The sequence below is a fragment of the Aptenodytes patagonicus genome, chromosome 1 (assembly GCF_965638725.1).
Source record: "Aptenodytes patagonicus chromosome 1, bAptPat1.pri.cur, whole genome shotgun sequence".
NCBI lineage: Eukaryota > Metazoa > Chordata > Aves > Sphenisciformes > Spheniscidae > Aptenodytes > Aptenodytes patagonicus.
Window position 1 is genome coordinate 146,231,851 of NC_134949.1, and position 22,649 is coordinate 146,254,499.

Here is a 22,649-nt window from a genome sequence, read left to right on the forward strand (position 1 = left end):
AATGTTATATGGTGTGTTTTTTGTGAAACAGGATGAGGTGTTTTCAGTTGGATGGAGGTGTGGCTGTAAGCTGTTCTGTAATTCTGAAAGTAAAAGAGCATAAAGTATTGAGAATTTATATAAAGCTGGGTCATAACTGGTATTGTATCTGAAGGAGAGGTAAGGAAATTGAATGTCAGCTGTGTTAATGACAAATTAAACTATTATTTCATTTGAGGAGCCTCATAGTAATATCCAGAGGGATAGCTTTCCCAAAGCTCTTAGTTTATTTGGCTCTGTTTCAGGAAAGTCACAAGGTGTTAGTAATTAAAAAGGACAAAAACATTAAAAAAACCCAAACCAAAACCAAACAACAACCAATAAAACAGTGACACTGTTGTAGATATTTTTATTTATTCATCAGTAAAGTAGCCTTAGCTGTCTTAACAATGAAAAAATACTTGAAGATAATAGTAGCATCTGCATTACACTTAATAATTTTAAACTTTAAAGGTATGTTAGACAATTTCAGAGTGTTCATCATAGTTTTGTATAGGTATTTTCTTTAACCTTTGAAGAAGAGCATAAATGTTTGAACCCGTGGTTTTCCTTTATATGAAGTTTAACAGCATGCAGAGTTCCCTTAGTGCAGGTAATTCAGCTGAACTTTTTTTTGTTGCATCTACAAAAGTCATAAATGTCGAAGTGTGGGAATTTAGCACAAGCACAGACCTCCCAAGAAAAAGAAAATCAAAACAGTACATGAGAAACTGTCTGAAACATTCATGACCAATTGCAGTGTAGTGATGACATCTGCAGTGTTTAGTCCCAAGCGGTGAACTAATACAGCTACAGGTCTGGATTTCATGCGGGAAATCAGTAACATGCAAGTTTGCAGCAAAATATCAGGAGGTATAGGCAATGTTTGCATAAGCAAGTAATTGGACTCAAGAGGAACAGATAATCAGAGCAATGTATTTGGTGCTTAGGCTCATACATCTATATGTGATTTGAATGTTTTCCGTTGGATTAGATTTACTCTGATCCCTGGCTGAAAGCTGTATAAGGTTCTTTGGAGCTTTATGTCCGCTTAAGCATTGGAGAATGCTTGGTATGCAGGTACGTGGAGAGGACTTCCACATTAGCATCCTGCTAAAGCGACCTAGTACACACCAAAACTACTTAGTAGCAACTGGCAACTGTCAGATTTGCTTCAAAACTTCACTGCTGCTCCAAGCGAAAAATACAATGTAGCCATAGAAGGCCAAATCCAGAATTTAGTTGTACTGGCATACCAGCCTGTGACTGTTGCTGTGCAGGCATACTTCTACAAGTAGGCAGTTCTAAAATTATATAAAAATGGATATGATGTCTACTTTACTATCATTGAAGGATGTCATAATTGTCTGTCTGGGAATTTCTTAAATGTTGACCTTTTGGTTTGCAGTCTTTGGTTAACTAGGAACTTAATAAGCATAATGATGAAACCATAGCACAGGAATTTCAAACAAGATACACCCTGCATATTCAACCTAGGTCTTAGTATCTTGTGATCCATTAAGTTTCATATGAACTTCTAACACTAGTAACAATGCACTGTCATGTGAGTAATTAATTAAATCAGGTAATCAAAATGTGATCTGCAGATTAAATACTAGAAACTTTGTCTTTTATTAAAATTGAATTTTTTCTTTTAAATATATGCCAAATTCTGCTCTCAAATACACAGATGCAACTCGTAAGAAAACCAGCTGCAGTTGTACATATGTAGAAACAATATGTCTTTGAATATTGTAGAAATTTCAGGCCAGTGTTCAAAACACTGTGTTCCTTTCCATACATTTTATTTGGACAATTGAAAAAAAAAAGTTTCAAAGTATTGTTTTTGTTTGGTTTTTCTTATTATTTTCCTACCTTTATATGATCATAATTTGGAAAATAAGTTGATTCCTATTTTTCTAGAATTAGTTACTTAGTATTTTACTATGTTTCAAATTTTTACAATGGGAATTCCTTTTAGGGGAACCTCTAAAATGTGCTGCAGAGGCAAAATCGGAGTTTCATTGACGACACTACTGTGAAATTTGATAAATTCAGCTATATGTGTCAAGGGATGTCAAAGACAATAAGAAGGGCTTCTTTAAGTACATAGGAGACAAAAGGAAGACTAGGGAACATGTGGGCCCATTGCTGAATGAGATGGGGGACTTGGTTACACAGGACATGAAAAAGGCTGAAGTACTGAATGTAGCAAGTCAGGAATCAAGGTCCCAGAGACCAGGGTGTAGGATTGGAGCAAGGAAGATATACCCTTGTGCTGTGGTTTAACTCAGCCGGCAGCTGAACACCACACAGCCGTTCGCTCACTCCCCGCCTCTCTGCAGTGGGATGGGGGAGAGAATCGGGGGAAAAAACTGAAATTCGTGGGTCGAGATAAAGACCGTTTAATAGAACAGAAAAAGAAGGGAAAATAATAATGATAAAATACAAAATAAGTGATGCACAATGCAATTGCTCACCGCCTGCTGACCAATGCCCAGCCAGTTCCCAAGCACTGGTTGCTGCACCCCTGGCCAACTCCCCCCAGTTTATATACTGAGCATGACGTCACATGGTATGGAATATCCCTTTGGCCAGTTTGCGTCAACTGTCCTGGCTGTGCCCCATCCCACCTTCTTGTGCACCTGGCAGTGTAGTTCCACGTAGCATCAGTTACATGATGTGTACAGGGGATCCTCCCTCTGAACATCAGCCCAGCACCGGCAGTCAGGGTGCCAGGAGGAGCTGTGCTTCAGTACCAATCACTTCCAAAGCAGCTCGAACCCCTTCATATGCTGCCAATATGTTTTGCAGTTGGAGTGTAGTGGGCCTTGGGTCCTCTGGATCCCCGACTCCAAAACCCTAGGGGTCGACCTCGAGTCTCCCCTGGTGCTTTCTGCCAGAGGCCCCAGGTAGGGCTGTTCTCCCCGGCTGCGGTGTAGAGCACAGTTTTTACCTCTTGTCCTGCCCGGACTGGCCCCAGGGCTACTGCATGAACTATCTCCTCTTTAATTTGTTCAAAGGCTTGTCGTTGCTCAGGGCCCCATTTAAAATCGTTCTTCTTCCAGGTCACTTGGTAGAGAGGGTTTACAATCAGACTGTAATTTGGAATACGCATTCTCCAAAAACCCACAACGCCTAAGAAAGCTTGTGTTTCCTTTTTGCTGGTTGGTGGAGACATGGCTGTTATTTTGTTGATCACATCCGTTGGGATCTGGCAATGTCCATCTTGCCATTTGATTCCTAAAAACTGCATCTCCTGTGCAGGTCCTTTGACCTTGCTTTGTTTTATGGCAAAACCGGCCTTCAGCAGGATTTGGACTATTTTCTCAAAAACTTCTGCTGCTGTGTTGCCCCATACGACAATGTCATCCATGTATTGCAGGTGATCTGGAGCTCCACCCTGTTCCAGTGCAGTCTGGATCAGTCCATGGCAAATGGTGGGGCTGCGTTTCCACCCCTGGGGCAGTCGGTTCCACGTGTACTGGACGCCCCTCCAAGTAGAAAGCAAACTGTGGCCTGCAGTCTGCTGCCAAAGGGACTGAGAAAAACGCATTAGCGACATCAGTTGTGGCATACCACTTGGCTGCCTTTGACTCCAGTTTGTATTGAAGTTCTAGCATGTCTGGCACGGCAGTACTCGGCAGTGGCGCGACTTCATTCAGGCCACGATAGTCTACTGTTAGTCTCCACTCTCCATTAGACTTCCGCACTGGCCATATGGGACTGTTAAAGGGTGAGCGAGTCTTGCTGATCACTCCTTGGCTCTCCAGTCGACGAATCAGCTCATGGATGGGAATCAGGGAGTCTCGGTTGGTGCGATATTGCCACCGGTGCACCGTGGTGGTGGCAATCGGCAGCTGTTGTTCTTTGACCCTCAGCAACCCCACAACAGAAGGATTCTCCGAGAGACTGGCCAGGGCGGACAGCTGTTTAGTTTCCTCCGCCTCCAGGGCAGCTATACCAAAAGCCCACCGGTACCCTTTTGGGTCCTTGAAATACCCTCTCCTGAGGTAGTCTATGCCAAGGATGCACGGAGCCTCTGGGCCAGTCACAATGGGCTGCTTCTGCCACTCATTCCCAGTTAGGCTCACTTCAGCCTCCAATACAGTCAGCTGTTGGGATCCCCCCCGTCACCCCAGAAATACAGATGGGTTCTGCCCCTTTGGAGCTTGATGGCATTAGGGTACACTGTGCACCGGTGTCCACTAGAGCCTTGTACTCCTGTGGGTCCGATGTGCCAGGCCACCGAATCCACACAGTCCAGTAAACCCAGTTGTCCCTTTCCTCCCCGTGGCTGGAGGCAGGGCCCCTCTAATCCTCATCACAGTATCTGTTACTCATTTCTTGTAAATGCAATCAAAAGTCCCTTTATTAAGATCTGGAAGTAAAATCAGCCCTTCTACTCTGTCTGGGGAACTGCTCAGTGGAGACTGGAGCAGCAATTTTCCTGGATGATCCCCCTTTTGTGACTGTTTTTCCTTGCAACTCATGTACCCGTGGCTCTAGGGCTGAGGTAGATTTTCCATCCCACTTCCTCATGTCCTCTCCATGGTCACGCAAGTAAAACCACAGGGTGGCCCGTGGTGTGTATCCACTATATCCTCCCTCTTGAGCAGAGGGATGCTTACTCCTAATGGCTGAGGTACTGGTCTGTACAGGTGGGGAGTAGGACATACCCTCTTTGAATCGCTGGAACTCCTGGGACACTTTTTCGGACAGTTTCTCCACAGTTGAGATGCAGGCCCACAGGGAGGAAGAGAGACTTTCTTCATATTGCCGGAGCTGGCCAGCCGATTCACGCACCCTTTGTCTCTCTCCATCTTTCCAGGTCATTACTGCCAATGAGTTGGCATATGACAATGGTGCGCTCCGTACGAACTTCTGCCACATGGGTCATGTGCACCTGAGTTCATCTGGACCTTTGGATAACTGTTCATTGTTTAGGTCATCATAAATCACCTCCAGCACAGCTAATTCCATCAGGTACTGGATACCTCTCTCCATGGTGGTCCACTTGCCTGGGCGATACATAACATCTTCCTTGAAGGGCTACCTTTCCTTCATGCCTGACAGGAGTCGCCTCCAGAGGCTGAGGGCTTATGTCCCTTTTCCAATCGCTTTGTCAATGCCCCCTTCCCTGGAAAGGGATCGCAGCTGCTTGGCTTCCCTGCCCTCTAATTCCAGGCTACTGGCCCCATTATCCCAGCATCAGAGCAGCTGGGTGACAATGTGCTCGCCTGGACGACGACTGAAATCTTTTTGCATGTCTTGCAGCTCACTCAGGGATAGGGATCGGGTGGTTACCATCTCATTTATGGGTTCTGCCTTTTACTCCTCCTGTTCTCATGATGTCCCTGGTTCAGTTTCATCCCTTACTAAACGAGCTGATTTTCTTGTGTATTTCTTCTTGTGTATAGGGGCGACTGATACCGGCACGGGTTGGTTCTCTGGTTCAGCCACAGTACCTGAGGTTTGAGTACGCAGGGGTTTGAGTAGCCACAATGCCTGTCGCAGGGGTTGATCTCTGGATGGTATTCTTAAATAATTGTTTAACCTGAAACAAGGCCTGAACCACATTCAGGAGACAGAGCAATAGGACCATGCTGGTTTGAACATCCCAAGGATATTCAGAATTCTCAAGAGCTGTTGTAACTAGCCTGAAGGAGAAAGGGAAGGTGAAGGAGTGGGGCGAAGTGTGTGTGTCCCCCTATCTCCCCCATAGATTGGTTCCTCAAGGAGAAAAGGTAAATGCTGTAATTATTAATAGTTTCCAAAAAGTGGCTCTTGGGGTACGGACATGACGGCAATGCCGAGTAGAAATATGGAAGTAGAAATACAAAATTAGTCTCACAACCAAAAATTTTATGACATCATAAACCAGTAGTGTTACACAGTGCGGCAAAATGATATCCTTGATCCAGCTCCCTGAGGTGATAGACAGCACAACAGGGAACATACACAGCAAATAAGGTGTTACATAACACAACTTTGAGAGCAAGCACGTCAACTTTGAGAGTAAATTAATCAACATTGTGAACAGTGACTATTAAACCAACATGATGAATGCTTATAACAAATTTGCCTTAACACACTCTGGTCAGATCTGTCGTTACCTCAACCCTTCGTGCCCTATGTTGGGTGCCAAAAGGACTGTTGTGGTTTAACCTGGCACGCAGCTAAACACCACACAGCTGCTCACTCACTCCCCCCACCCTGGGGGGATGGGGGAGAGAATTGGAAGAGTAAAAGTGAGAAAACTCATGGGTTGAGGTAAGAACAGTTTAATAATTGACAGAAAGTAAAAGAGTAATAATAATGATAATAATGAAAATAACAGGATATACAAAGCAAGTGATGCACAATGCAGTTGCACACCACCCACCGACCGACGCCCAGCCAGTCCCCAAGCAGTGGCCCCTCCGGCCAGCTTTCCCCCAGTTTGTGTACTGAGCATGACATCACATGGTATGGAATATCCCTGTGGCCAGTTTGGGTCAGCTGTCCTGGCTGTGCCCCCTCCCAGCTTCTTGTGCACCTCCAGCCTTCTCAGTTGGTAGAGCATGGGAAGCTGTAAAGTCCTTGACTAGTGTAAGCACTGCTTGGCAACAACTAAAACATCGTTGTGTTATCAACATTATTCTCATCCTAAATCCAAAACACAGCACTGTATCAGCTACTAGGAAGGAAATTAACTCTATCCCAGCCAAAACCAGGACAGTATCCACCCCTTATTCTGTACCATCTACATCATGCCCAGGTCCCCGACTTTCCAATACATTCCCATTAATCACCACCCCTTTTCCTGTCTTTTGATATATACACACACAGGCCCCGTAATCTATGGGCCATCCCTCTAAAATGTTCGCTGAGTTCATTTGGTCCATGACTTTGAGCTCCATCTGTTATAATAATCTTTCAGGGCAGAAAAGATGGAGATGGTATGCGGTGTTGGATTGTTTCATGTTGAAGTCGGTTCTGGTACCATCATCACTGTGCTTTGCTCGGTTTCATTGAAGTTCATTCTTCATTAATCTGGGTGATTCTTATTGTAATACCATTGATATGGCCTATAATATTATGTAGCAATTAACATCATACAGTTCAAATCATTGGCTATTCTCACCCAAAATCAAATCCCCTTGAGGTACACATCAGACTTCCCCATCCTCCCCCATCACCCACCAAGTGCACCCAGGTCCTTCAGGAAAAGCAATCCCACAGATGGGTTTGCCTTTGCCCGAGGCAGGAATAACCCAGACTGTCTTCCCCAGCGTATTTTTTATGTGCACTACAGGGACTTTATCCCCTTCTACAGTACCTAAAAGTTTTGACTGGGCAGGGCCAGCTTGATTGGCAAATCAAGGTCCCTTCCAACCTCAATCATCCTGTGATTCGGTGATACACTTCACAGATTTGATCTGGGGGAAAAAAAAAAGGAAACAAAAGTACTTTCGCTAAACAACATTTTTGTGTTCCTTTTTGATTTAAAGGGCTCAAATTCTTTAAAATCATGCTTTTGGAATTTATAAATATTAGAATATTAATTTTTGCTCTAAAAGAGTTCATAAAAACCTTGCTGTTTGTGTTTCTGTGTGTATTTGTATATATGTTGATACATATATATCAACTATAACTTTTCAATGTTATCCTGAAGTGATTTTATTTCATAGTAACAAAAGTGTTATGCTACTAAATTTATTACAAATATGGCTCTAACTCAGAGGGTTTCAGACATTCCCATGCAAACATTTATACATACTTCCAATATACTCATGTCATTAAAAACACATGAATTAATTATTTATCTACTTGAGGATGTGGCAAGTCAAGGCCTTTCTTTCCAGTATTTTGGTTGTTTTGCCTATAGCTTTTCTGTGAAATAAAGGACCTTACTTGTAGTGTAACTTAAAAACAAACAAATACCATTTATATCTGCTGTTTAAAAATAGGAAAAGGTTGTAGTAATACAAATGGTCATAACTCTTTTATGAAGAATCAATCTGTTCTATTTAAAAAGTTCCAAGTGATGTAAATCATTGCCTTAATTTAAAACACTATTTCTTTGCAGTTTCTTCCATTTGTAATTAATTAATTGATCCCATAGTTATGAATAATCTCTGTACCAATTCTAGTGAGAGCTCATTAAAATTTTTCAGACTGATTAAATGGCATTAGGATTTATGAGTCTCACTGGACTTTTTATGTCATAGAAAAGAGAAGTTCAAAGAGAAATTTTCTGAGACTTTTTTGCTATGAAAGATGTAGTGAAAGAGTAATAGAGATTCAGAACATTATGACCATTTTGTAATTTTAGTCTATATCGTACAAGGAAAACAGAGGGTGAAGAAAGCTGATTTAGCACTTAACGTGACCATCATTATTGTGAGCTTGTGTAAAAAGGATGCCCAAATCTATTTTTTATTTCTTATGTCCCCTCTTTTTTTTCCTTTTTCTACTTCCCGCCCCCCCCCCTTCAGCTGCACCACTTTTAGTGTATGCATGTAGCGTGTGTATTTCACTTACTATGGTTTTCAGATTAACAGTTACTTTATTAGTGATGTGTCTGTTATTCCTTATGTATAATGTACCTGGAGGTTGAATTTATTAGGAGTACAAAGGCATGAACAGCCATTCTAGGTGGTGTATTGAGCTGTAAATTGAAATCCTTGCTGTTGAAATCACGTATTTTAGTCATCATAAATCTGCCCCTTTTCCGTTTTATTAATAAATTGACTTACACTCTTTCCTGAATGTTTACAATTCACAAATCAGACATCTTATTTTAGAATAACAAAAGCATTAAGTGTAAAAATACATAGACATTTTTCAACTTAGTTCAAACCTACATCAATGGCTGTCTTTTCAACCGTGGCTCTAGTCTGTCCTTTTGAATAGGCGTACATTCCCAACTTTTCCTCAGCTGAAACGCTCTTCTAAACAGCTGTTCATGGTATAAACCATTTTGATTTACCCATTCTCTGCTGTCTTACCTTCTTGGACTCACAATTTTTACCAGTTATTTTAGCACATTGCTACGTATTTGCTTCTCCCAGTGGTATAGCCTGCGATCGTAATGGTCATAGTACACCTGACTTTTAAAGCGTTAGGCTGCATTCAGTGGGACACATGAAGTAGAGTTTGTAGTAGATCACTGTTGTTCATGTACACTGCAGTCTGTACAGAAGCAGATACAGCACGTGCCAGCAGCCACTTACTGCGTGAAGGGGGATTGGTGTTGCTCTGTAACTCTTTCTAGCTGCCAGTGCATTTAAAGGTAGAAGGCAGAATTTGGGCTTTCTTTTCGGAAACCACTTGACTTTCTTGTCTGTACTGATGTAATTACAGTTCATTAATTAATTCAAATTAGGCAGTTGATGGGATAGAGCCAATAAAGAACTTCTTGTGTCATCTGATTTGTTGGTGCCAACTCCTGTGTAGCCAGGCGGTTAGTACACTGACTGAAGGTCCGAGGTGTTTGAGTGTTTCTGGTGTGTGTGTCTTCTTGTTGGGCTTTTTTGGCAATAATTTCCTCACTGCTTGCACAGAGTGCCCCTTTGGAGTCCCTTATTTGCAAGGTTGTGCTCCCTCAGTGTTCCCATTAGCCTCGCATCCTGTGCTGCACAGTAGCCAACTTCCAAACAGAGCAGAGAAGACTCTCCCTTGGCAACAGTGTGTTGTGTGGTGGGGACGGTGCTCCCTGGGAGGTGACGGAACTGCTGAGCAACGGGTTCAGTGCCACGAGAGCTTGAAACCGTTCATCCTGCATACACACGGCGTGCTTAAGTTTGCAGCACAAGCAGAGTACACTCCCTTGATGAGTTTAGATTACATACAGCAGATTTTACTGTTACTATACGTGGGGTGATTGGGAGGTGAATAAAGTATGTTACATCATTTGTGTACCCAGATTAGTTTAGTTGTTACATGCAGACATACCCTTAAGTGTTGAGAGTGGATAGCAAGTGAAATCTGAAAGGATTCATATATTGGCTTGAGTACAGGACATTTCCACTTGTCTGCCTTCTAACCAAGGTGAAGTGCTAAATTCAGTGGGAACCTCCCTTTCTGACTTTATAGGTTTTTGAGAAATGAGGTTTTTGCTTTCATGTGTGCATCCAAAATGGCCCAATCTCAACAGCTTGTGTCTATTTCTCAGGAACTAAACATCTCTTGCAGTTAATCTTTTGTAAAGCGTAATTGGAAAAGTAGTCCTAGCACACTCCTAAAATGTCAAGAAAAAATGACTCCATAGAGAACATAACAGCAATCTGGGACTTCTGTTTTCTTTTTAAAGCAGATCAGAAGAGAGGGTTGTCCTTATCTTGTCCACTGTGTGGAATACTTCCTCAAAAAATTGGGGAAAACAGCTTTTTGAGCACTCTTCGGCCTGAGGAGTTCAGTCTTCCAGTTTTTGGGTTTCCTTGGGGATAGTTCTAGTTACCACACGGTACACCAGCTGTTTGCTCAGGAAGGTTCTTGACTAGAACTTTTTCCTGAATTCATAAAGCCTTTACTTTTCTTGCTCTGCAGTGTGACTGAAGACTTACTTCTAGATGACAAGTTGTGATTTGAGTATTTAGTATGTGTTGCTGGTCTAGGTCTTGAATTCCTGCTACTGTGGGGCACCGCAAAACAATGAACAGCAGAACTGTTCCCCCCCTTGCTGGAGAAGCTATTGATTTCAGACAGACACTGGAGAAATTTAAAGGAATAAATTATTAATAAATTATACCTTTAAATTGCCTATTAGGCAATTAAAAGTAAGTAGGTATTGAACAATGTAGAGTTTTATGTGTTAAGACCTCCATCTTGAAATACTGCTAGAAGCTTACAGCTTGGGATGCAAAGATCACAGCACTCTATGGAATGTACTTTTTACGTGATATGTCGCTGGACAGTCTGATGGCTGAATCCTGCACCTTCCTCAGCCTCTAAATAGTCTAAGCATAATAGCCCTTATTTGTGTCTCCCAGGCTGGATGATGAAGCCTGTGATTACGAAGCTCAGCTTCCAGCTTCATAACTGTAATGGACATGGCTGTAGAGAAGAATGTGAGAAATTTCATTACATCTAGCAATCCAGGACTTCTGAAGATCTGCTGTACACATGCACCTTTTCCCTAAATCCATAATAGGCCACTATTTTATATTTACAAGACAATTAAAGGAAGGAGACAGTTACAAAGTTGTTTGTTTTGTTTTGTCTTCAATTATCATGCTCTCAGTTCACATGGTTGATTTTCTTCCTCGCTCTTCTCCTGAGGCATGTGTGCTTGTGTGCGCGCACCGCCCCCCCCATGCTGGCAGTCTTTATTATATATTTGTGGAAGAAAAATGAGATGTTGCATGGCTTGAAAGTAATTTAGCTCTTAAGTGTTCCAGACATTGTCCTTGTTACTGCAGTGCATGTTTATTTATGAATGTATTTGTCTTATGGAGATGAAAAGAGTCATTGAAATTCCATGCAAAAAATAACCTGGTCAAGGTTTGCTTTCACTTAATGTATCTGATTGGAAGAGGAAAGAAGGATTATAATTGGTTCTTAGTCTTTGGGGTACCCTACTTGGGGGGTGGAGAGGCAGGAATAATTTTTTTTTCCTTGCATTTGTCTTGATAATGTATCAAGTAGCTGCTAAGGGACTTGATGAAATGTAATGCAGAATAATAAATTATGTTCTGCAGCCTTCTTTGCTTCTACGTGAGGTGAGTGTGTAAGCACAAAAAGACTGGTACACCTCCAAATTCTAAAAGCATTATATTCAGATTAGCAGGTCACTGGAGATGCGTTGCTAATTGTTTTTGGGAACTCATTACGGGTATTATCACATATTAATTATGCATGGTAAGTAGTAAAAAAGGGGGGGGGGAATCCTTCTTCTATGATAAATTGCTCACTGAGTTATCTTTTCTTTCTTTCAAGACCTTGAGCACTTTTTGGAGATGCTAAACAAAGCAGTCATTGAATAATTAGATTTTAATTAACACGAATTTTCACAAAAAATGTTTTCAATGTCTTTTGGGTTATAGCAAGCATGAATAAGTCCTCTTTCAAAAAGATCTAGTGCACTGATCCTCTCTGTATCTCAAGTTACCTTTATAATCACCACAGAGCTTGTTGTAACAACGCTTTTCAACAGTTTCAGGACAAAGAACGAAGACTGAAACAAGGAGTTGCATTGTTAGTGGTATTTTTTGGTTGCTTCTTTGTGAATTATTGTCATGGGGAGACCTCCGGTAACCTTTGAAAGACTAAGGTCAACTATTTGTTGTTTTAATGCACTAAGGCTGGGGGAGGGAGAGTTCATTTGTTTTCTTATTTTCTTTTTGTTTAAGTTACTTGCTCTTTGTGAAGATGTGGTTGTAGGTAATTTTCAGAGAGCTGGTATTCGTGGCAGGGTTCTGCTTATTCTGTTGCGTGGTAAAGAATTTGTAAGAGTGTTTTTTTGGCACAGTTGCAGGAAACCTACATACAGGACCATCAATTAACACTGACAAATTATTTATAGTCTAAACAGGGCAAAGCATTTTGCTCAGGCTGATTGCTGTACCACAAAATAAGTGCACTTACAAGATGATTACAAAGTATACTCCATAAAGCAATGTTTGAGAATTTTTTTTTTGTTATTATTGTGATAGACTGGTTGTATAAAGATAAAAGACCTTGTAGCACAGAAAAGAGCTGCAGAAGTGACAGCTTCATCTGCTAAAAAAGGATGCTTAACATTTCCATTCCAGCATCTCTTTATCTTAGAATAATAGCGTGATTCAAAGCCAAGAAGGAAATGGTTCAAGTTAAGCTTCAGTAAGACTTGAAGTGATTCTGATTTAAAGTAGAAAACATTTCCAAGCAGCGGTAGAAATGCTGTCGTCCTATTCCATCGAAGAAAGCTTTTCTTTTTTGTCTAAATAGTATTGAATATAGGAATTGCTGTTCATGCTCAGATTCAATGTCTATCTTATTTGGTACCATCTCTGATGACAGCTAATACCAGAGGCTTAATAATCCCCTTTAACTAGAGGGAGTTAATTTATCCATTTAAATTCTGTTGCTCCCATATGAACTAATTGAAGGCTCTCTTTTAACAAAACAAAACAAAAACCAACAAAAAAGGGCTTTAGTAACCCTTTCACAATATTTGGGTTTTTTTCTTGATGCTGATGACTACCTGGGACAATTGATTCTGTAAGTCTTTTGCATATGTTCTGAATTTCTCACCTTTTAACTTCTTTGAATGTCAGCTTTTTTATGTTATGAGTGAGAAAGGTAAGAAGTAATTGATCTGCCACTCAGAATTTTAAGTACTACTCATCACATTCCTTTTTATTTCTTGCTCCATAAGTAAAACGCTTTACAGTCTGTTCAGACTGTATATGGGAGGGTTTTTTGGGGGGTGGGGAGTGGCGGTGGGTGGTTTTTATTTTTTTTTTTTCCTCATATGCATTCTGATTTAATTTCTTCAGACCTTTCCTATCAAAAACATTTTAACATAGAATAATGTCTGTGGTGTACACTACATAGAGTATTCCAGATGAGACAGCATTATATATGTCTATGAATATATACAATATCACCCAAGTTCTGAGTTTTCACTGAGCTGTCTACAGTGATGTCCAGTACTTAAACTGAATGTTACAAGATGTACGTCATTTATTTTTTTCCAGCTAATGTGTATTGCTTACATTTCTTGACCATTTTATTTCATTTGACACTTGACTGCCCAGTAGACTACCTTGTCACTCCAAGTTACATACAGATGTTTCTTCTCCCAGCTAACCTACACAACTTTGTGTCATCAGCAGATTTTACCAAGTATAGAGGTAAGGATTACTAGTTAATAATTCCCTGAGTAACACCAGAATTCTTTTAAAATGTATCTACAACCTTTCTAAAATAGCATGGTAATGAGAAATGGTTTTTAATGTTAGTAACTCCTTCATTTTATAGTTTAGTTGCTTCAAAGCCTCAGGGTGTTGCTGACTAGCAAAGACTAGCTGATGAGATTTCATCCATTACTGAAAATATCTTCTGTTACAGAACATGTTTTCCTCCATTAGGAAATTGTCCTCTTTCTCCTGAACAGATACTTGGTCACAGTCATCCATTCAGTTGCTGCCTCCAGAACACATTATTGCATCCAGCAGCTTCAGACTAAAGAGTGGAAACATTAGAGGTTGCAGCCTATTGTCCTGAGCGTCAAAGCTATTACAGACTCAAAATATTACTGATTCAAAAAAAGTGCCATGGGCAAAAAGCGTAATAGTATGTAACTTGTCTTACTGCTTCCCACTTTCAATAACACAGTTATCCCAAGAGAATGCCAACAGAACCTTTTATTCTACAAAGAATGATCATGTATCTTAGGTAGAATGCATTTGCAGTTTTAAGATTAGCTATGATATATCCCTTGAATATATCTCTGCTTTCAGTTGTGAGTTTTTAACTTTTCAGGCTGAAAATTTTCATTGAGAAGATTTTTTTTTCCTTAAACTTCAGCAAAAAGTGTTTGCAATTATTTTAATGTTTTCCTCAGAAGATAATATTTTCTAATTGTAGCAATAACTAGTACAATGGTCATATGATAACTTCCGTGAAGAGTTATATTGTGTAGAGCAGATATTTGAAGTTTGGGAAGCCAGGAGTCTCCTGCAGTCAGGTGTTCTAGGAGTCAGGAATAATGCTATGACTCTACCATATTATGACCATTACTAGACCTGGGAACGCTCCTGAGTTTCCTGATGTTTGTGTGCCATGGCTGCTGACTGTGTACATCATATTTATATTTAAGTACACGTTAAACCCTGAGGGGAAGAAAAAGCATCAAATCCATGTACTCTGGATGATAGGCATGGAGCCTGCTCTGGACAACTGTCAGAGCACTGAAATATGTATAAACATCTAAGACTATAAGAAATACAGATGTAGCTTGTGGAAACTAATTACACCCCCCACACACACACTGATTGGCATTTATGTAATGAACGTTGTGGCTTTTTCAGTGAACAAGGTTCCAAGTTCCTATTTTAGATGACAAGCAAGTATTGTCCCTCAATTTTCCTCAGAGTCAAAGAGTTGACAGAGGTCATTTCTGATAGAATTGAGAAGTGAATCAGCCAGCTCTGCATTAGCTTTCAGCTGTGTTCTCTGCTGCCCTGGTCCAGCAAGGAGCAGAAGTGGTTTAAGCAAGACAAATTTCAGTTAATAGCTCAGCAATAAGAAGGGGAGGAAGAAGAGAATGTATCAATGATTCCTGAAAGAGTGTATTTTTAAAGATACTGCTGAAGAAGGATGAAGAGTGTAAGCATGGAGATTGTACAAGGCACAGAGGTCAGCATGATGTAAGACATGCAGCTGAAAGTGCAAGAAAGAGATAAAGAACGCAATTAAGTAAAAGGATAGATGATGTCTAGGGAGTAGAAGGAAATAAAAGCAAGACATACAGTAATTGTGGGCAAGACAATATAGGGTCTTGCAGGTGAAAATGAAAACTTGAATTTGTGACTGCATTAAGTAGTCTATACAGTTTCATTATAAATTATGAAGAGTTAACAGTGTGCGGTAGCCCATTTGTCCTTAACGCTTTCCCATTTTTTAGGGAGTGTAGATGAAGAGTGAGGAAACAGGAGATAAGTTAATGATGTATATACTGAAATAGTAAAAGCATTTACTTTTTTGAGGCTAAGCATTCTGTCTCAAGAGGATTGGTAGATGATGTGACAGGGCTAACATTACAGCAAAAACTCTTCAAACATTTAGGATGCTACATGTCTAAATTTAAAATCTTGTTAAGATAGTGGAAAGAGTCAGCTGCAAATGTGTGCTTTGGCATGTCTCTCAAAGTAAAGAGGTTTTCTTTAGAAACACTGATGTTGGAGTTTCATCTTCTATTCTGTCTTGCATTAACTAGTAATTCTAAGGCATTTGGACAATTTATTACTATCCCTTTCTCCCGTCACCTGATTTTTTTTCTTATCGTCTTAGCAATCGGTTGAAGAGCAAGTATGCTTGAAAGATGATGGTTGACTTTGAGTAGGCTGGTGGAAGACTGTTTTACTGATATCTTACTATTTACAGGTCTTCTTTACAGCTGTGGTGTTAATACATGACAGCCTTAAATTTCTTTAAGATGATTAATATTCAGTGAAACAACTTTCTTCTTGTTTCTCTGATTTTTTGGGAACTGATTTTATTTTAATAATACAGTGTTAATGAACGATGAATAAAACGTTCCATAAGTCGATTATTCAGAAAAGGCCTTCAGTGTAGTCTCTCTCAGAAATTTTGAAATGTATCCATTCCTTGCAGGAGCAATTCCGTCTCACCAGCTTTCACACCATTTTTAAAAATCTGTGAATTGAGTCCTTAGCCTCTCTGTCTGAGTTGAGTATGTGATCTGGCTTTGTGTAAAGTGATTACTAGTAAGAGCTTCAGGCTCAACGTCAGTCCAAGGATGAAGAAATCCATCACAGAATGCTGTATTTTAATAAAAGGATTTCAGTTACTTGGCAGTATGAAGACATAATAATGCTTGTGACATGCTGTGCTGTATTGCTTTAGGATCAGACTGAACATTGGAATAATAGCAGCATCGAGAAGAAAGAAAAGATAGGATGTCTGATTTGAGCATCTCTTTTTCTCCTATTGATTTCTATATTTAGCATAGTGTATGGTATGCCAGGCCCTAGTTACAAAGACCTGTGAAAGAAACTACTTGGATTCCTGGTCTTGCATGTTAGGAATCAAGCAGCATTTGATACGTAAACTTGCGTAGAATTGGATAGATCCTAAGGAAGATCCGCCACAGGATGCAGCGGTTAGGTTGTGTGGTAAAAGCTTGTCTGCAGAGCCACGAAAGAGCTCAGAGAGGCGATGGCAGGTGAAGGATCCCAAATCACACCCTGCCGGGCTGCTCCCGGGCTCACCATAGGAGCCATCAGCCCATCAGAGGCCCATTTCCACAAGGCCAGGGGAGCACAGAGTCCTGAAGGCAGACGGGAGCCCAGATTAAGGACTCAGAGGGAGGGACAGCCTGTCCGGGCCCTCCCAGGACTGTCCCAGGAGATCCATCAAGGTGAATCATCCAGCCATGAGACCCATCAAGGTGAATCAATGCTGGATCCCCTTTTGGACTGAGGGCAGATGCTGCCTGGGGCATGGCACACAGTATGAGATGCAGGGGAAGAGCATTTTGGGATTGCTCAGGATTTATTACAGGGAAATAGAGGGATATGGGGATAAAAAGGGCTGGATGTGTATAAATGACACGCTTGTCTGGCCATGGCCTGCTCCTGACCAGCACAGTCTGTCCTATCTTACCAAATTCTACTTCTAACTCTTTTCCTGGCTGAAGGGCATCTGTTCTGTATGTCTGTGTGTGTGGCCAGCAACTGGAGTCAGACCCCGGGCAGAGGCCCATGTGTCTGCGGCGCCAGTGGCTGGAGCAAGCGAGGGTCTGAGTGCTAGCAGCTGGGCGAAACCAAGTGCCAGCCCCCGGCATGGGACTGCAGGTCACAGGTGCCCGGCCCATGCATCTGCAGTGCCAGTAGCCAGACTGAGTGCTGGCAAGTGTGTGAGCGCTAGTAAAGAGCCAGCTGAACGAGCCTGTGGGTTCATGTGAGTGCTTAGTGTAACTGCGTTGATCTGTGTGGCTAGCCATATATGTATATATTTATGTATGTGTTTGTGTGCATGTGCCTGCTGGGGATACATGCTCAGCCTCGCTACTGTTTGGACCAGGGGGCATGGAGCTGCGGCTGCCTCCCCTCTGTCAGGCTACCACATTAGGCCCTATTCCCAAACAGCAGTAACCCGTTCCCTAGGATCACGTTTCTCTCCATAAAAGGAGACTAGATAACCAGTTCAGGTGTAGATGTTCCAGGTAGGTATCTTAGTCCTTCTGTTTCAGTCTCCTAATAAAACCACTCCTTTCTAAACATCTCTCAGAGCCGTTTGAGCTCTTCCACCCTACTTTCCTAGTAGTTTCCTAGTAGATCCTACAGTAGATCTACAGTATCATATCTTCTCCCATATATTTACATAACATATTTACAAATATGTTAATGACAAAAAGAGAGCCAAGGAGAATCTCCATCCTTTATTGGATGCGGGGGGGGAACATTGTCACCGAGGATGACGAAAAGGCTGAGGTACTTAATGCCTTCTTTGCCTCAGTCTTTAACAGGCAGACCAGTTATCCTCAGGATACGCAGCCCCCTGAGCTGGAAGATGGGGATGGCGAGCAGGATGAACCCCCCATAATCCAAGAGGAAGCAGTCAACAACCTGCTACGCCACCTGGACACTCACAAGTCTATGGGGCTGGATGGGATCCACCCGAGAGTGCTGAGGGAGCTGGTGGAGGAGCTCGCCAAGCCACTCTCCATCATTTATCAGCAGTCCTGGTTAACGGGGGAGGTCCCGGATGACTGGAGGCTTGCCAGTGTGACGCCCGTCTACAAGAAGGGCCGGAAGGAGGATCTGGGGAACTACAGGCCTGTCAGCCTGACCTTGGTGCCGGGGAAGATTATGGAGCGGTTCATCTTGAGGGCGCTCACAAGGCATGAGCGGGACAACCAGGGGATCAGGCCCAGCCAGCACGGATTCATGAGAGGCAGGTCCTGCTTGACCAACCTGATCTCCTTCTATGACCAGGTGACCCGCCTAGTGGGTGAGGGAAAGGCTGTGGATGTGGTCTACCTGGACTTCAGTAAGGCCTTTGACACCGTCTCCCACAGCATTCTCCTCAAGAAGCTGGCGGCTCACGGCTTAGACAGGTGGACTCTGCGCTGGGTCAAAAACTGGCTGGACGGCCGGGCCCAGAGAGTTGTGGTGAATGGAGTTAACTCCAGTTGGCGGCCGGTCACGAGCGGTGTTCCCCAGGGCTCAGTTTTGGGGCCGGTCTTGTTCAATCTCTTTATCGATGATCTGGATGAGGGGATCGAGTGCACCCTCAGTAAGTTTGCAGATGACACCAAGTTGGGCGGGAGTGTTGATCTGCTGGAGGGTAGGAAGGCTCTGCAGAGGGACCTGGACAGGCTGGATCGATGGGCCCAGGCCAACTGTATGAGGTTCAACAAGGCCAAGTGCCGGGTCCTGCACTTGGGTCACAACAACCCCATGCAACGCTACAGGCTTGGGGAAGAGTGGCTGGAAAGCTGCCTGTCGGAAAAGGACCTGGGGGTGTTGGTCGACAGCCGGCTGAACATGAGCCAGCAGTGTGCCCAGGTGGCCAAGAAGGCCAATGGCATCCTGGCCTGTATCAGAAATAGTGTGGCCAGCAGGAGTAGGGAAGTGATCGTGCCCCTGTACTCGGCACTGGTGAGGCCGCACCTCAAACACTGTGTTCAGTTTTGGGCCCCTCACTACAGGAAAGACGTTGAGGTGCTGGAGCGTGTCCAGAGAAGGGCAACGAGGCTGGTGAAGGGTCTAGAGAACAAGTCCTATGAGGAGCGGCTGAGGGAACTGGGGTTGTTTAGCCTGGAGAAAAGGAGGCTGAGGGGAGACCTCATCACTCTCTACAACTCCCTGAAAGGAGGTTGTAGTGAGGTGGGTGTTGGTCTCTTCTCCCAAGTAACAAGCGATAGGAGGAGACAAAATGGCCTCAAGTTGCGCCAGGGGAGGTTTAGCTTGGACGTGAACAAAAATGTCTTTACTGCAAGAGTGGTTAAACATTGGAAGAGGCTGCCCAGGGAAGTGGTTGAGTCCCCATCCCTGGAGGTATTTAAAAGATGTGTAGATGCGGCGTTTAGGGACATGGTTTAGTGGGCATGGTGGTGTTGGTTTGATGGTTGGACTCGATCTTAGAGGTCTTTTCCAAACTTAATGATTCTATGATTCTATTATAGTTATGAGTGGCAGGGTGTGTGGGATACCATGGGCAAAAGGAAAGCGTAAGGAAAACCCACCTCAGTCCTAGAGGCACGGGTACATGAGTTGCAAGGGAAAACAATCACAAAAGGGGGTTCGTCCAGGAAAATTGCTGCTCCAGTTTCCCATGAGCAGTTCCCCAGACAGAGTAGAAGGGCTGATTTTACTTCCAGATCTTAATAAAGGGACTTTTGATTGCATTTACAAGAAATGAGTAACAGATACTGTGATGAGGATTAGAGGGGCCCTGCCTCCAGCCACGGGGAGGAAAGGGACAACTGGGTTTACTGGACTGTGTGGATTCGGTGGCCTGGCACATCGGACCCACAGGAGTACAAGGCTCTAGTGGACACCGGTGCACAGTGTACCCTAATGCCATCAAGCTCCAAAGGGGCAGAACCCATCTGTATTTCTGGGGTGACGGGGGGGATCCCAACAGCTGACTGTATTGGAGGCTGAAGTGAGCCTAACTGGGAATGAGTGGCAGAAGCAGCCCATTGTGACTGGCCCAGAGGCTCCGTGCATCCTTGGCATAGACTACCTCAGGAGAGGGTATTTCAAGGACCCAAAAGGGTACCGGTGGGCTTTTGGTATAGCTGCCCTGGAGGCGGAGGAAACTAAACAGCTGTCCGCCCTGGCCAGTCTCTCGGAGAATCCTTCTGTTGTGGGGTTGCTGAGGGTCAAAGAACAACAGCTGCCGATTGCCACCACCACGGTGCACCGGTGGCAATATCGCACCAACCGAGACTCCCTGATTCCCATCCATGAGCTGATTCGTCGACTGGAGAGCCAAGGAGTGATCAGCAAGACTCGCTCACCCTTTAACAGTCCCATATGGCCAGTGCGGAAGTCTAATGGAGAGTGGAGACTAACAGTAGACTATCGTGGCCTGAATGAAGTCGCGCCACTGCCGAGTACTGCCGTGCCAGACATGCTAGAACTTCAATACAAACTGGAGTCAAAGGCAGCCAAGTGGTATGCCACAACTGATGTCGCTAATGCGTTTTTCTCAGTCCCTTTGGCAGCAGACTGCAGGCCACAGTTTGCTTTCTACTTGGAGGGGCGTCCAGTACACGTGGAACCGACTGCCCCAGGGGTGGAAACGCAGCCCCACCATTTGCCATGGACTGATCCAGACTGCACTGGAACAGGGTGGAGCTCCAGATCACCTGCAATACATGGATGACATTGTCGTATGGGGCAACACAGCAGCAGAAATTTTTGAGAAAATAGTCCAAATCCTTCTGAAGGCTGGTTTTGCCATAAAACAAAGCAAGGTCAAAGGACCTGCACAGGAGATGCAGTTTTTAGGAATAAAATGGCAAGATGGACGTCGTCAGATCCCAATGGATGTGATCAACAAAATAACAGCCATGTCTCCACCAACCAGCAAAAAGGAAACACAAGCTTTCTTAGGCGTTGTGGGTTTTTGGAGAATGCGTATTCCAAATTACAGTCTGATTGTAAACCCTCTCTACCAAGTGACCTGGAAGAAGAACGATTTTAAATGGGGCCCTGAGCAACGACAAGCCTTTGAACAAATTAAAGAGGAGATAGTTCATGCAGTAGCCCTGGGGCCAGTCCGGGCAGGACAAGAGGTAAAAACTGTGCTCTACACCGCAGCCGGGGAGAACAGCCCTACCTGGGGCCTCTGGCAGAAAGCACCAGGGGAGACTCGAGGTTGACCCCTAGGGTTTTGGAGTTGGGGATCCAGAGGACCCGAGACCCGCTATACTCCAACTGAAAAACATATTGGCAGCATATGAAGGGGTTTGAGCTGCTTTGGAAGTGATTGGTACTGAAGCGCAGCTCCTCCTGGCACCCCGACTGCCGGTGCTGGGCTGGATGTTCAGAGGGAGGGTCCCCTGTACACATCATGCAACTGATGCTACGTGGAGTAAGTGGGTTGCACTGATCAGACAATGGGCTCGAATAGGAAACCCCAGTCGCCCAGGAATCTTGGAAGCAATCATGGACTGACCAGAAGGCAAAGATTTCGGAATATCACCAGAGGTGGAGGTGATGCATGCTGAAGTGGCCCCACTGTATAATGAACTACCAGAAAATGAGAAGCAATATGCCCTGTTCACTGATGGGTCCTGTCGTATTGTGGGAAAGCTTCAGAGGTGGAAGGCTGCTGTGTGGAGTCCTATATGACAAGTTGCAGAAACTGCTGAAGGAGAAGGTGAATCAAGCCAATTTGCAGAAGTAAAGGCCATCCAGCTGGCTTTAGACATTGCTGACCGAGAAAAGTGGCCAGTGCTCTATCTCTATACTGACTCATGGATGGTGGCAAATGCCCTGTGGGGGTGGTTGCAGCAATGGAAGCAGAGCAACTGGCAGTGCAGAGGCAAACCCATCTGGGCTGCCGCATTGTGGCAAGATATTGCTGCCCGGGTGGAGAACCTGGTTGTAAAAGTCCGTCACGTAGATGCTCATGTACCCAAGAGTCGGGCCACTGAAGAACATCAAAATAACCAGCAGGTGGATCAGGCTGCTAAGATTGAAGTGGCTCAGGTGGATCTGGACTGGCAACATCAGGGTGAATTATTTCTAGCTCGGTGGGCCCATGACACCTCAGGCCACCAAGGAAGAGATGCAACGTATAGATGGGCTCATGATCAAGGGGTGGACTTGACCATGGACACTATTGCACAGGTTATCCATGAATGTGAAACATGTGCTGCAATCAAGCAAGCCAAGCAGTTAAGGCCTCTCTGGTATGGAGGGCGATGGCTGAAATATAAATCTGGGGAGGCCTGGCAG

The 22,649-nt window shown here is 43.6% G+C and overlaps 1 protein-coding gene across 3 annotated transcripts in view; it reads left to right on the top strand.

The window, feature by feature from the left end:
• Nucleotides 1-22,649, top strand: part of PUDP (pseudouridine 5'-phosphatase) — an 89,342-nt gene that overhangs the window by 40,917 nt on the left and 25,776 nt on the right. Inside the window, exon 4 of one of the 3 annotated variants that reach the window (XM_076358025.1) lies at nt 4,850-5,004. The exons of the other annotated variants lie outside the window; for them this stretch is intronic. Within the exon in view, the coding sequence (XP_076214140.1) occupies nt 4,850-4,975 (126 nt within the window). The 3' untranslated portion in view covers nt 4,976-5,004. The remainder of the gene's footprint in view (nt 1-4,849; nt 5,005-22,649) is intronic. 3 annotated transcript variants of the gene reach the window in all.